This window comes from Gymnodraco acuticeps, unplaced genomic scaffold, assembly GCF_902827175.1.
Source record: "Gymnodraco acuticeps unplaced genomic scaffold, fGymAcu1.1, whole genome shotgun sequence".
Lineage (NCBI taxonomy): Eukaryota > Metazoa > Chordata > Actinopteri > Perciformes > Bathydraconidae > Gymnodraco > Gymnodraco acuticeps.
The window spans coordinates 58726-75000 of NW_022991045.1; the positions used below are offsets into that span (position 1 = coordinate 58726).

The 16275-nt window shown below is 42.5% G+C and overlaps 1 protein-coding gene across 3 annotated transcripts in view; it reads left to right on the top strand.

The window, feature by feature from the left end:
- sema5a (sema domain, seven thrombospondin repeats (type 1 and type 1-like), transmembrane domain (TM) and short cytoplasmic domain, (semaphorin) 5A) overlaps nt 1–16275 on the top strand; it is a gene marked incomplete at its 5' end in the record, with an annotated part of 116376 nt that overhangs the window by 58028 nt on the left and 42073 nt on the right. For all 3 annotated transcript variants that reach the window (XM_034236539.1, XM_034236540.1, XM_034236538.1), the window contains 1 exon segment: nt 6212–6359. In XM_034236539.1, the coding sequence (XP_034092430.1) occupies nt 6212–6359 (148 nt within the window).

The window sequence follows — 16275 nt, forward strand, 5'->3', positions numbered from 1 at the left end:
AATGTGTTTGTGTGCATGTTATAAAAAGGCGAAAGCAATTTTCTTGTGTAATTTGCAACCTGCAGTCATGACTTTCGCTGTGACTTTCTCTTCATTTTGTTTTCAAAACGTTGACAGCCAATTAAGGAGAGAGTGGAATAGGCCTGCTCGGGTAATTATCTGGCTTTCACACACAGGCCCGAGTCTGCGTCTCTGAAGCTTTGGCCGAACAGTAATCGCCCTTTAAAGATGCTGTTTGTTCCGTCTCTAAGCAACCTTCAAGGCCTGAAAAAAATCTGTTTTACAAGGAGAAAGTATGTGAGGAAACACATAGACACTCCCTTTCTTCATCTCAAACTTCACCTCAGTGTTTGCTAAAAAGCAGACTGAGGAACGCTGACATCTGTGGTGTCTGAAATGAAAGATACAATTCATTTATATCCAAATATAGACTGCTTTAATGAATTAACTGAGTCAATCCTCATCTGGGTAACCAAGTGAGGCATCCTGCTGATGCTTTCATCCCTCTCCTGCTGTTAACCAGAGGTGGAGGCAGAAAAAGTGCAAATAAATACAGTTCACAGTGCACAGGGAGGCGAGAGAGGAGAAATAAATTGTAGCCAAGGCAACAGAAACAGTATTGCGACGGATCAGTAATTGGAAACGGCCTTGGAGGATGAACCTTACCTCCAACCGCACTTTTTCATTTTCTTTACCCTCACACACTTTCCTCTCTCTTGATGCTCCTTGTGGATGAAATATGTGGAGTAACCAGCACAGTGCAGAAAATATGCTGGTTGGCTCTTAAGACTGCGGGAGGTCCTTTCTTTAATCGCTTTCGTTTCATCTCGCCTTCCCGCTTTCACTACTGCTCTGTTCAGCTATTTAGAACACCTTAGGCCAGTTAGGGGCCAGCTGTGAGGTGTGTGTGTGTGTGTGTGTGTGTGTGTGTGTGTGTGTGGTGTGCGTGTGTGTGTGTGTGTGTGTGTGTGTGTGTGTGTGTGTGTGTGTGTGTGTGTGTGTGTGTGTGTGTGTGTGGTGTGTGTGTGTGTGTGTGTGTGTGTGTGTGTGTGTGTGTGTGTGTGTGTGTGTGTGTGTGGGTGTGTGTGTGGGTGTGGGTGTGGGTGTGGGTGTGTGTGTGTGGGTGTGGGTGTGTGTCAGATGGACAGTAAGGCAGAGAGAATGTGCTAACAGATGAAATATGCTGTGTCAGCTTGACTCTGCCTGAGGGAGAAATGGATAGGGGATGCTAACAAAATGTGTGTGTGTGTGTGTTCAATATCCAGGTGTGTGAGGTATGTTTATGACCAATATTGCAAAAAAAAGAGGAAAACTTCTTCTTGAATTTTCTACGCTGTGTCCAAAAACTCCCGGCACATCTGTTGTTTATAGCTGCCCATGTATCAAATAGGTCTTCTGTACGAGCTTAAATCTGCACAGCGTGAAAAGGAGCGACTCTTCATCAGATCCTGAGCTCTCAGACATATTCTTAATGCCTTGAAACGCTTTTATGTGACGGTGCTCAGGCTTCCTCTCAGAGGCGTCTGCAACAAGCCTCACTCTGTTCTTCACATGAAGCCCTGAGGAACCTGTTTGGATTAATGCACAGGACTTATGTTCAAACACGCATTGAACTGTATAACATGAACAAGGACTCCAGGATACTCTGCAACTTCTACAGGTAGAGGATCATAGAGAGTATCCTGACTGGCTGCATCAAATCAAATCAAATCAAGTTTTATTTATACAACAGCACAGATTGTTCAGAATATCAGTATGAGAAAAACGACACCCTCTGTCCTTAGACCCTCTGTTCTTAGACCCTCTGTCCTTAGACCTTCTGTCCTTAGACCCTCTGTCCTTAGACCCTCTGTCCTTAGACCAGTGGTTCTCAAAGTGGGGGGCGCGCCCCCCCAGGGGGGCGCAGAGGCATGACAGGGGGGGGCGCGAGAGACCAGGAGGAAAAAAAGTTAAAATAAAAAAATCATATTTTGAAAATAATAATAATATGATACAGTACTATTACGTCTGGGTCTCTGTGTTTCATTAAAGCTCGGCTCTGTGTGTGTGTGTGGAATGAGCCATGTTGTGTGCGTGCGCGAGCGAGAGAGAGAGATAGCGCACCAGTACCGGAGATCGTTGATGTTAGCTTCTGGTGCTAGCGAGCTACGCTAACGGATATAAGGAGTTTTTTTAACAACAAAGTGGAGGAGAGTCCTCTCCTGTCAGACTGAGAGACTCAGTGAGCTAAAGGACTCTCAGTGTTATCTCAGTGGGTCTCAAACGTTTTGGTCACCATTAATGTAAACAATTATTTCCGAGGCACACGTTTATATGATCATTATAGTTATACAAAAATAAGAGAATAAATTAAAAACAGGTATGAAATACTATATGACATTAAAAAATGAATAAAGTTTAAAAGGGGAGTGATTTGTAAAATATCCATAAAGAAATAGTAAATCTGTTTACAGTTCTGTGTTGAGAGAGGTATCCATAGATCTCTTCATGTTGCTCTCAAAGTGCACCAGATTGATGCTTTTAACTTCAATATTTAAAAATCTTCCCGGAGGAGCTTGCCCCCGGACCCCCCTATGTGAGGTCCACACACCACCTATAAAAATAGCACTTTACCCATGCTTACACACCTATATGCCGTGAGCTGATTATCGAGCCTTCATGGTAACAGTCGCGGGTACACTGTGTATTTGCGTGGGGAGTGTTGCAGTAGAACATTCCACTGTAGCGCCCGGTACATTAATGGGAAACCCTAAATGTTTGAGCACCCTCTATGAAACGTCAAGCTACCCCACAGCACCCCCAAAATAAATCTCTGGCGCCGCCACTGAGCCTGACTATTTGTGTTGGGGGGCCCGACTTTTTTTTTTTCTCCAAAGGGGGGGCCTGACAGAAAAAGTTTGAGAACCACTGCCTTAGACCCTCTGTCCTTAGACCCTCACATCGTACAAGGAAACACTTCCAGAGAAAACCCACAGTTTAAAGGGAACATGGGAGAAACCTCAGGGAGAGCAACAGAGGAGGGATCCCTCTCCCAGGACGGACAGACGTGCAATAGATGCCGTGTGTAAATTCAAGAGATAATACATTTTACAGCATATAGACCGAATGTTAGGAAATGCATGTGTCTGTAATAAGAAGATGAATCCACGAGGATGTCAGCTACAATCCTGTGGGAGCCATCAGGGAATCAGGCATCGCGGCCTGGTACGGCAGCTGCACCGCCCTCAATCGTAAGGCTTTACAGAGGCTGGTGAAAACTGCACAGAACATCACCAGGACGGAGCTGCCATCCATGGAGGACCTTTACTCCCAGCGGCTCAGGAAGAAAGCCCTCAGGATTATCAAAGACCCCCATCACCCCATGCCTCAAACTGTTCTGTCTGCTGGCGTCTGGCATCCGGACAAAAACCACCAGATTCAGAGACAGTTTCATCCCACAGGCAATAAGACTGAAAACAACTGAAACAATTTCATAACATCCATCTGCTACTTAGTAATTATTTATCTATTATCTAATATATCATTCCAATAACTTGTATATAGACTCGTATTGCACTATTCCACTTTTTGTATTACTTTTAAGTATATTTTAATATTGTCTGCTTATCTGTATTATTGTGTTGCATTGTTGGAGAAGCCTGTGACCTAAGATCTTCAACGACATTACTCTGTAGCTATGTTAGTTTGACAATAAAGATCCTTGAACCTTGAATAACGCAAGGCAAGTTTGTTTAAGATCAGCACATGTCTTCAGCGCAGCAGTTACAAAAGCACAAAGATAACATTTTAATACAATTTAAAACTGTCAAAAGCCATAAGAATACAATTTAAAAACATAACAGAAATGTAAGAATATAAGTAACATTGCAGTGTAAGGTGTGCATAGATGTTACTGTTGTACTATTCAATCCTATGGTTCATAAATAATTTGCTAAACTCTAAAAGTCAGACCAGGATTAGTTCTTAATGCTTTTACCAACGTAAGTTTAAACGTGTCTGAATTGTATTTAACAAACACATTAGGATCATTCTCTTTAATGTAACTTATAAAGAAAGAAAATTGGGGTTCATTCAAAGGAGCCGACTCTAACACAATGTTCCCAGTTCCTAATACTTCAACAGCTTCCGTAAGCGGACCACTATTATTATTTTAAGATAAAGCAAATGTTTTGTAAGCGGCCGTGCACGACAGCGCTGTAGGCTTAAATCTGGCGGCTTAATGCGTTCATTTGTGAACCTTCTGTTGGCTTTTCCCTCAGCATCGTCCACTCTGCTGACTCAGCCTGAAGCGAGTAATTAGGAGCGTTTTAGTCTCATCAGCTCTGGGTGTCTTTAGAGTCAACTCAAAACGGATAAGGAGGAGAAAATCTGTGATTAAAATGTGTGTGAGGATGATTTGGAAATCCGCTTCACATTGATCGCAGCAGTTTTCATTGTTCTGTGTTGTGGTGCAACGAGGGTATTGTGTGTGTGTGTGTGTTTTGCTGCTAAGGCTTGTGCAAGATTGTAATCCACACACTCTTACTTCTCCACTCTCCTCTTTCCCCGCTGTATTATCCCGCTACTAGCTTGCAGATTAGTGAAAGTGGGGAAAGCACACACGGCTCGGAGGGTTTTTACACCCAGCGTAAACAGCATGTAGCTTTTGATTTCTGTCATGAACAATAGCAGAGTATTTGGGAGCAGAACAATGGAAATGGAGCCTCTGGAGGAAGGGTGTAAAGTTTAAGCTATTTGAGCACGAGAAGACTCCAAAGACTCTCATGTGCCAAAACACAGCAAAACAGCAATAAAAGCAATGTTATAGTATGCATAGAAGTTGTAAAATAAATGATATGGCTCTAATAAAGCTGGCAGTCCGCTGTCGTTATTGTCTAAGGAGGACTAAGTAATTAAGTATTTTAGATTTTGCAGTAACCCTGTCTTGTAAAACGATGTAATTAGAGATGATGCATGCGTCTATGTGGCTTTTTTAATAGGCTGCATCAATGAATTATGCAATATGCATATGCACATTCATTAACATTTGGAATGGGATTTTCTTAGATGTACTTTTTATGCCACAGTGGTCATTATGCTGGGCTCAGAAAACACCACAGGCTGGTTCATGTGCAGGACTCAGTCAGATGTGCACGAGGCCACATCAAACAGATATGTTGAGGTTTTTTAGGAGTAAAGTTGACATGCCTTTGCAGACATCCTTGTCTTGTGGTATGAACTCTTTGTAGCTATTTGCAGTCAGAGGCGGGCTTTCAAAAGTGTGGTGATGTCTGCAGTGCCCTTCACATTTAATTTGAGTCCTCTGTAAGATAAAGCAGCTGTTTCCCAGAGAGCACTGAGATCCAGTTATACAAACATGAAGTCAAATGTGGCACTGAAACGTATGTTATAGCAACTAATCTCAGCTGTGACTAAAATACACAAATAATAACTTAAAGATTCACTTGTTTCCATTTTTTATAATAACAATGGATGAAAACAGATGCCAGTTTATCGTAAACTCTTAACCACCATATTTAGATTGTATATCCAGGTTTTGAACCAAGGAAAACCCATCAAAAATAGCTGATATAATATGTTCCCATTGCCAAATGATCAGTATGCCTTTCTGTTTTTATCTCTGGAGTTGACGGCATTAAGGCAGTGTTTGTAATCAGTGGAAATGTTTTGTTGGTTAGTTCTTTTTTTATATCTGTTTATTATTCAGTCTTTCTTTTTGAAACTCCAAACAAGAATTGGTGATTGTTGAAACAAGACTAAAAAACACAGATTTGAATCAGAGTTTGTGTTTTGTGATTATCAGTGAGGCAAACTTGCTGTTTCTATTAATGGAGGCTGGTGGCTTTGGGGAGATGATATTGATTGTATGTTTCAAACATTAATATATTAATATAATTGTATAAATCCCTGTAGATGTTGTTGATTATATGTTAAATTGTCGCCAATTATAACCTTTCCCACTTACACTTCCTGCATTTTGTCCCTTGCACTATTTTCCCTCCTTTTTTTGACCTTCAGTATGTTGTACTTTTGGAAGAGCCTGGGACTTTATCATTTAATTGTAAACAGCTAAGTTGTAGCTATTGTATATGGCAATAAAGCTTTAGAATTTGAAGACATAAGTCACATGTTAGTGGGTTTTTTCCAGCGGGAGAAGGGGCTTTTTCAATACAAAGTTCCTTAATGATCTGTTCTCCTCTCCTTCCTTCAGGTACTGTAACGAACACCTGCCCTGCCCCACCCATGTCTACTGGTCGGCCTGGTCTGCGTGGGACCGCTGCACCCAGCCCTGCGGCGGAGGCATCCAATCACGACGCAGGACCTGTGAGAACGGAGACGAGTGTCCCGGGTGTGGTCAGGTATGTCACGAAAACCCACAAAAACCCCCTCACACGCACCCAATCTCATCCGCCGTCACCCTCCCTCATTGTTCAGGAACTCAGCCGCAGACATTTGATGCGACGAGCGCTGATGAAATGCAACATCTAACACGACCAAATCCCCCGGCTATATTTACTCAGTGGCCACAGCCATCAGATTTATTATTACCGAGACATATTTAATGCCACACACACAGTAATCACTCACATATGAATAGGCTTATTTCTGCACAAAAGCTGCCTGGATGATGCAAGGAAGTGTTGAAATACGAGCGCTCTTCTTCATGACAGAATTATGTGATGCCCGGGTTATTTCTGGTGCCATTTTCACACATCTGCAACCCTGATAAAAATATAGCGAGAATGAACCTGATAGCTGCTGCTGCTTCTTGGGTCTCTCTGAAAAAGGATTAAGGAATATGGGTCAGGGTCTTATGGATGCACAGATCCCTGAAGTGTGTTTTTGTTGGTTTGTCTGCAGTCTTTCTTCACAATTTCTGGCAGAGAATTAGATTTTTGGATGCTGTAAAGAAAATGATGATCCTTAATCCTAGCTCTTTTAATTGTGTGGTTCAGATGTAAGGCCTGTTCCCCAGAATACATCCAATACATGGGTAGATAACTGCATTTTCAGAAAGATATATTCCTTAACGTGTTAAACCTCACGGACCCGAAAATGCTACATCTGCTAGCAACTGTGTTATCTCTGAAGTGTTATTTATGAAGCTATTAATGGTCCATGCCCACCTGACGGGAAGAAACTCAGCTAACTGACTATACGAAAAAACACACAATTCAAATCCATGACAATAATTAGGTCTTACCTGGCTGTGTTGTTTTGTGTAAAAAGATTAGCAGTCCGTGGGTTCAGCTGCCGGACATGCAGTTTACGCATAGCTTCCCCCTCCCCTATCGCAATTTACATCCGTAGAAAACCCGAAGTGATACAAATACACGGCTGATGGGAAATCAACATCAATAAATACATATCTAGACCTTAGAAAATACTTATAGCAAGCCCTACATCAATGTAAACATGCATACATTACATTCATTAGGTCCTTATAAATAGATCCTATAGGCCCTGAGCACTCAAATATGCCTACAGTATGTAGCATGTTTTATTTGTAGATGAGCCCTACATAACATATACAATAACTTGATATAATATATTCAGCACCATCCACAATACTAAATACAATATATACATTTATAAGACGTTAGGTCCTCAACAAATCATGCAATTTGTTCGAAATAATTCAGTTAAATGCTGAACAGGTATTCAAACAACGACATTTAGCTAAGATATTGCCTCCACAGGTTGTGTAATGGATCATTGTGCAGCTAAATAACACACCGCCTGCTTTATGGAGCATCCCACACATGGTCCTGCAACCTCAGGAGGATATATACTATCTGATAATTACCCACGACACATTAGTAGCTGCTGAGCACCCAAATAAAAAGACTATCCTCCCATTAGGTAGCAATTGAACAGTCGCACCTATCATCCGCTCCTCTCACTCACACACACACACACACACACACACACACACACACACACACACACCGGATGCCAGCTGTCGTATTTCTGTCATTGCGCCGCAACCATTTTCCTCACAGAGGCATCCTGGGAATGCGTCCCGGATTCAGGAAAGGAAACTGATGATGAGCACGAGGGAATCTCAGAGGCTCGTCTCCAAAAGGGAACGTCAGGGTATTTCTGATGTGTGAGGAGGAGAGAGACTCAGTGAGCAGGAGATGGTAAAGATAGTTTTTACTGGTGTTTAGTGGGAGTTTGATTACAGACAGTTACATTCACTTACTTTTTGTTTAGCTTTGTTTCTTCGTCTAGCTCTTGTCCTCCTTCACTGAGACATGGACTTAATTGGGGCCACCAGAGTTGTAATTACATGCAGAAACCTTCAATTTGGAGAGCACTTTATTTGGACAGCTTTGGCTAACTTGTATTAAAGCTGCACGCATACTCCGATCAAAGACACATTTGCATCCTTTTGATATAGTTGATTTAACTCTGATAAGGTGTTAATTGCACAGAGTTTAACAATTGCTTCTGTGCAATTAAAGTCCTTTAGATGTAAAGATCAAGTGTAAATACCACCTGTCTCTCCCCAATTATAAAATAGATATGTTAATTCATTACAACACTTAAAGATGAAGGAATGTGTGGATACGTCCCTTTAGAATCTAAAGTTTAGATTCATCAAAGATCGGTATTCCCAAAAAAGTGTGATGGAGTTGTTTTTTTAGCCGTCCGTCTGTCTTCTCTTCCCCCGGACAGATCCATGTTTAATTAAACAGAAGGAGACCACACACACACACACACACACACACACACACACACACACACACACACACACACACACACACACACACACACACACACACACACACACACACACATAAATATACAAGTTGCAGCTTCTGTCATCACAGCAACTTTTTTAGACCAGACCCCCCCCACTGAGAGCTGGCGAGATACACGCTGTGTGTGTGTGTGTGTGTGTGTGTGTGTGTGTGTGTGTGTGTGTGTGTGTGTGTTGTGTGTGTGTGTGTGTGTGTGGTGTGTGTGTGTGTGTGTGTGTGTGTGTGTGTGTGTGTTGTGTGTGTTGTGTGTGTGTGTGTGTGTTTGTGTGTGTGGTTGTGTAGTTGTGTGTGTGTGTGTGTGTGTGTGTGTGTTGTGTGTGTGTGTGTGTGTGTGACAGGAACACGGGCTCACCAGCCAACTTGCACAGAATACTACAGCATCGATATATCACGGAGCTCCCCTCCTATCAATCGGCAAGACACAGTTCTGCACACATGCAGCCAGAGGAGGAAAAAAGGAGACCCCACTGCAGTCTTCCTCCGGTCCTATATGGAGGCCCTGATTAGGGATTAGGAACACCTGGGGGGAGGCTGCACCTGGGGGGAGGCTGCACCTGGGGGGAGGCTGCACCTGGGGAGAGGCTGCACCTGGGGGGAGGCTGCACCTGGGGAGTCAGAGGGAGAGAGAGAAAAACACACACACGACCACACAAACACTACGGTGTGTGTGTGTGTGTGTGTGTGTGTGTGTGTGTGTGTGTGTGTGTGTGTGTGTGTGTGTGTGTGTGTGTGTGTGTGTGTGTGTGTGTGTGTGTGTGTGTGTGTGTGTGTGTGTGTGTGTGTGTGTGTGTGTGTGTGTGTGTGTGTGTGTGTGTGTGTGTGTGTGTGTGTGTGTGTGTGTGTGTGTGTGTGTGTGTGTGTGTGTGTGTGTGTGTGTGTGTACCTTTCAGGATTAGTATCTCTGCAGCCACCTGATCAGATCCCGGAGTTTGGCAGACATGATTCGTCGGCAATAAGCGAAACATCTGCTTGGTGTTTTTTTTAGAGGGATGTCAAGCAGTGAAAATTATAACTTTTGGAACTTATTTTGAAGAGTATCTCAGATGGATTCAAGTCAACACTTTCCGACCTGCTGTTAAGTGAATCAGTGAGCAAAAAATCCTCTCAGGGTTTTGGATTCTTTATTGATCCCTGAAGCAAAATCTACCCAGCTTATATCCCCCTGAGCTCTCAGCAGAGTAACATACAGAACAGCTCAAGTGGAGCTTGTAGGGATTCAGGTCAAGGACAATGTGACGATTTATAAAAGAAAACATACTTTGTAGTGCTTGTGCGCATACATCTGGAGTGCTAACTAAAGCTAAAAGTGTCCCAGACATCTATAAGGAGAATGAAGTTTATTTTTATAGCACATTTCACCGCAAGGCAATTCAAGTGCAAGGCATCAAAAACACATTATCAACAGTCGTTAAAAAGCCAGTAGAATACAAAAGGTAAACAAGAAGACAAAGCCATTTTAGATATGATATAAGGCAGTGGAAAAACAGAGACTATTAGAAACCCAAATACAACTAGTAACCTTAAAGTTTGGATTATATCTTCAAACAAAAGTTACATGTTAGTTAGTTACATGTTACATGTTAGACGCTTTTATCCAAAACGACTTATATACTAAATACTGTGGACAATCCCCACAGGAACAATTTGGGGTGAAGTGTATCAGGGACACAACGACATGCTGACTGCAGCGGGGTTTGAACCTGTGACCCTCTGATCCGAACACCTACGGACAACCCACTACGCCACACGCCTCTCTAAAAAGTGTCTCTAATACTCACTGTGCAACCCTGATTCCTTAAAAGCAACACGCTAGTTGCTTTATTTGCATTAAACCTGCCCTTAGTGTCATTGGCCTGAGCCTCAGCAGTCTTATCATCATGCTGGTATTTAGTCCTCTCCGCCTCTTTTTGCTGATGCAAAAGGCCACACGACTGCAACTTCATCAGTCTGTTCCCCGAGCACCTCCTCCTCTCTCCCGTTTCACTGTATCTGCATTACAGGTCTGACTCCCACAGGAGACACAAATCTGGGCTGGAAATAAACAAGCCAGGCTCTGCTGGCCCGGCGGGGAAGAACTGAACCACCATGCAGCGTTCACTCCTCTGCTAAAATAGAAAATTGTTAGAACAATCCACTCGTCCCCGGCTTGAGCTTCAATCTCAGGATCCATGTATCTGTGATCAAAATTCTGACTCTCTCAAACATCTAAAAAATTCTGAATTTTTCTCAAAATCTCAAAATTCTGACTTTTTCCTCAAAAACTTGACTTTTTCTAAAATATCTGACTTTTTCTCAAAATCTCAAAATTATGACTTTTTCTGAATACTTAAAAATGTTAATAATCCCTGATCACCGGCTTGAGCTTCAACATCAGGATCCATGTATCTGTGATCCTCTCCAGAATGGAAGGAGTCATCACATACAGAGCATCAACTAGTTCCTGAACAGTGTCCTTCACATGCTGATATCCAAGAGAGGGAGTTACACAGTCACAAGATGGAGGAATAGAAAGCAGTATTCAATGTTCACTTCAGATTAGCTCCACGTCAGAAATGAGCATGCTTGATGTCTCTCTCCATAGAGGCTGAATCATCATGTTAATCACATAGCTATCATATGCCTCAAACAGTCCTGATGCTCTTCTAGGTAATCACACATCCTGTCATGAACACAGCTACAGTTGGGATACCTTTGTTATCATGTGACTCTCAGACTGGAAGAGGACATTCAGTATTTTCACAACAAAAATACATGTGTTCGATGTTAACCTCGGATTGAAAGTGGAACTCAAAGTGTTTTTCCTACCATCAATGAAGCCGTGAGTCTATTTTCATGGAATGTTAAAGAGATTATTAATGTGAATTATGTATTTAGTAGTTAAGTGTAGAGTTGCTAAATAGATTAATATATAATTGAAACCCACATGCTTGTTTTCAATGCTGCCTGAGGAGTTCATTTGAAAATAATTATTGTTCAAGAGCAGAAATGGTTGAGAGAAATAAATACATCCAATAGCTTTTTTTTAATAATGGCGCTACTGTCAGCTTAGTTATCAGCATGGAGGACTCATTGCTGAGCTTTAAAGCAGAAAGGAAAAGAGATGAAACTCACAGACTTGTCTAATGAACATAATGCCTCACGGTTAACATATTTTATCGATTTCACAGAAAATAAAACGTCTTCCAGATCCTGTAGAGTTGGTTATATGCTGAGAATAAAGCCATAAAAAACTTGTAAGCTGCTCTTTTGTGCAAAATGCCAAAGCTAGATCTTTTGTCAATTGGTTCAGGTGTCCACTTCACTTTATGAAATTAAATATATTCAAATAAATCTCATGTTCTGCATTCTTAGTGTCGGCCTACACAGGTTTAGAGACATTAATCTACCTACACAGGACCGTTCTAGCTTAATGCTACGAGCCAAAACTCCACACTTTTACCTTATTGTGTTTTTTCCAGTTTTATTAAACGACGCATTTCTCCTGACTCAGCTGCAGATTCTTCGATATCCTGCGACTTGACATTCACTCCGTTCAGTTTAATAGCATTAGATGAATGAAGACTTGCTTCGGGGCTTCAAGCAGATATCATTCACTGTGTTATTTCCTCTTTATTCACTAGAGTACATCAAATATCCCTCACATCCGAGGATCAGAAAAGGAGCATTATACCCGGCTGAACCGCACATCTTGACTCTTGCCTCTCGGAGTTCAATAAGTCAAATATGGGCCATGCAGAGCTGACGATGCACAGAGGCTCTTAATGACACACAAAGCTGCTCTATTTACTTGCCAGTCCGAAGCCAGACTGCCAAATGAAAGTTAAGTACCCGGCGTGTGTGTAGGCAGAGCGACGTGTGAACACAAGTGTGTGTGTCTGTATTTTCCAGTGTTACAGACAGTGTGTGTGCAGCCAGTAGAGCTGCTCATGCCCGACAGCGGGCTTCATTATGGAGTCAGACACCAGAGCCAGAGAGGAGTCAGAGTTTGACAGTGTGTTTTGGTCGGTGATGCTAATTGAGGATGTGCCATGGAGACTTGAGGAACATTCGGTCTCCGTCTGTGTTGGGTCAAACACCAAAGACGAAGATAGGAGGGGATTAATCACTTTCATATCTCACATCTGAACCATTCACTTAAACATTAGAGCGTACGAGTGTGTAGTCATCCTCGGATACACACACGCCTTCCTCTCACAGTCCAGGAAGAAATATAATGAGTGTAATGATGGTCGAAGGCTGCAGAAGCACGACTCCTTATTATTCACCTCCCGCAGCTAGACGGACACACAGAGACTTTTGTACACACACACACTCTTCCTTCCACACACACACATTTCACCCTCCACTCCACATTCTCCCGTAAAAATATGAAGAGCTGAGGGCTCATACTTCCCCTCAACTCAGACACTATCATGACTGTCTCTCTCTTTTTTATTTTTCTACACTCTCCTCTCCTCTCTCTTGTATCCCCTCGGCCTTTAACACCTAGAAAGGTCCGTGGGTGGAGACAGAATGAGATAGGAGCCGCCTGAATCCACAACTCAACCATGCACAAACTTATAAACATGCACGCGCTTCACACACACACACACACACACACACACGAAAGTCAGTTCCAGAGTGCCAGTAAAGTCAAACTTTTGCTCCACAGACCGTCACGTCCATACTGACCGAGCCTGCAGTGTGTGTCGGTGTGTGTCGGTGTGTGTGTGTCGGTGTGTGTGTGTGTGTGTGTGTGTGTGTGTGTGTGTGTGTGTGTGTGTGTGGCCTAGCATTACTATACTTGTGGGGACCTAAATCTGTTTACACAGTCACGTGTGGGGACTCGCCTCCCTTATGGGGACAAATTGGAGGTCCCCATGAGGGGAATCATTAATTTTAGGGTGAAGACTTGGTTAGGGTTAGGGATGTGTTGGTTATGGTTAATGTCCCCTGAAGTGATGTATACATGGTGTATGTATGTGTGTGTGTGTGTGTGTGTGTGTGTGTGTGTGTGTGTGTGTGTGTGTGTGTGTGTGTGTGTGTGTGTGTGTGTGTGTGTGTGTGTGTGTGTGTGTGTGTGTGTGTGTGTGTGTGTGTGTGTGTGTGTGTGTGTGTGGTGTGTGTGTGTGTGTGTGTGTGTGTGTGTGTGTGTGTGTGTGTGTGTGTGTGTGTGTGTGTGACAGTAAAGATGCTATCTCCCTGAGCTCCGTCCACAAACACATTAGCGAGCTCTCGTCTCTGAGCAGCTGCCTGTTAAAGGTATAGCATAAAATCGTCGCGCTCTCCATTTACCCATAATGCATTTCACTCCTCTCTCTCTGGGTGGGTACGAGTCGAAATCAGCGGCCTAATTGAATCCAATGTTGTGTTCCACATGCCACTTGTCACATCCAGCTGCTTTCCGCCATGTTCTCACTTTCGGTTAATTTCCCTGAAATTGAAATGTGAGCGTAGAACGTGGTTAATGCTTTCTGTTGTTTCCTCGTGTTACGTTGTTTTATTAACCATATAAACTGGGAAAGGAGAGATTTAAATAACTTATTTTCTTTCCCAACAGTGAATCAAAGTTCAATTTGAATACAGCACGCCTCCTTTGGTTTGTTAAGAGTCACATTTACATGGCCGATATGTAATATATGCCCAGGCTGACCTATTCACTGCTCCGGATCACTGTGTGTCATTTTAATGCATTATTTTTCCCCCTGTGTGTGTTGGGTTTATGCGTTTTTATGGACAGCACTATTGATGTTTATTTCACATCCTCTGGCCTTTTTTAATGCATTATTCAACACGCGTTATAAAAATTGCCACTCATAAAGGGAAAGGGGACTGTTTTGGTTATAATGCCAGATTTTGTATTCTCCTGCGTACCCACTCCAAGATGCTCTTTTATTGCAGGAAAAGACAATAAGCACTGTCCTTCAACGTTTGTTATTGGATTGAAATAGTCCACAGCAGGGGTCTTCAACCTTTTTTTGTTTATATCGTGGACCCCAAGGTGGTACTGCGGAGATAGTGGAGACCAACAGCTTGTCTTTATGGCTCTACGTCAAACTCTCACGTCCAAGTTTAATCCCTCTTCCCTTCAAAAATAATAAACCAGTCCCAATTTCCAATGTCAATGAACACTCAGTTGAACAAAGAGGAGGTGCCGTTGCAAATGAAAAACCATTGGTGGCTGAGATCTTGAAATGAAATTGAAATGTGTGAAAGATTTGTCAATTTGTATTGAAGTTGCGGTGCTTGGATTGTCTTACAAGGTTGTTCCTGTGCTTTTTATATTAGTTCCATCAGTAGGACATATTTTATACTCAACCATTACACTGACTGACAACCAGAGGTGGTAGAAGTACTCAGATCTTGTGCTTGAGTAAAAGTAGAAGAACTCAGATCTTGTAGTTGAGTAAAAGTAGAAGTACTCAGATCTTGTACTTGAGTAAAAGTAGAAGTACTCAGATCTTGTACTTGAGTAAAAGTAGAAGAACTCAGATCTTGTTCTTGAGTAAAAGTAGAAGTACTCAGATCTTGTACTTGAGTAAAAGTAGAAGAACTCAGATCTTGTAGTTGAGTAAAAGTAGAAGTACTCAGATCTTGTACTTGAGTAAAAGACCCCATTTACACGCAAACGAAACGCAAACGAACCGAATACGATGTCAAAAAAGTCTTCCGTTCACACGAGACCGCTCGAAAGTGCTGGACATGCTGTAGTACATATGCCGGGCCTGTAAGTGGCGCTGTACTTCCGCCACAAAATACACCAAAAGCAGCGAAGAAGACCCCCGAGCATGGTTGCCATGGTTGCCATGGTTGCCCTTCTGGTTATGCCCCGCGGTGGATTTAGCAACATGTAGTTCATGTAGTTCTCCATGTCCACTTGTTGCTGATGGTTGTGGCAGAGGAGCTGTAGATGTTGCACTAACATCTGTAGCATGGTCAGTAGCTACTGACAGTAGCTACTGACCATGCTACAGCAGTGAGCAGCAGAGGTGGGGAGAGGTGGGGCTATGGCTTCATCGTTATCAGGAAAGTATCGTATAGGATGTACACACGGAGCCGTTTGGCCCCCCAGAGCGTTCCGTCCGCACATCTATCCACCTTGGGACCCGTTATCGTTTGCGGGGTCCGTTTCCGCGTTTCCGTTACGGCCTCGAACGAACGGGCTATGCGAAAGAGAAAAGTAGCGGATACAACCGTTTGCGTTCTTGTGTAAACAGCACCAAAGTAGAAGTACTCAGATCTTGTACTTGAGTAAAAGTACTCAGATCTTGTACTTGAGTATAAGTACCTGAATGTAGGAATACTCTATTACAAGTAATATCCTGCAATCAAAATGTTACTCAAGTAAAAGTACAAAAGTATTGGCATCAAAATATACTTAAAGTACCAAAAGTAAAAGTACTCGTTATGCAGATTGGACATTCAGAATCATATATATCGCTTTAGTACAGTACCTGAGTAAATGTACTTAGTTACTTTCTACCACTGCTGACAGCTTTACTTTAAGCTGCATATAGTCGAGGTGGAA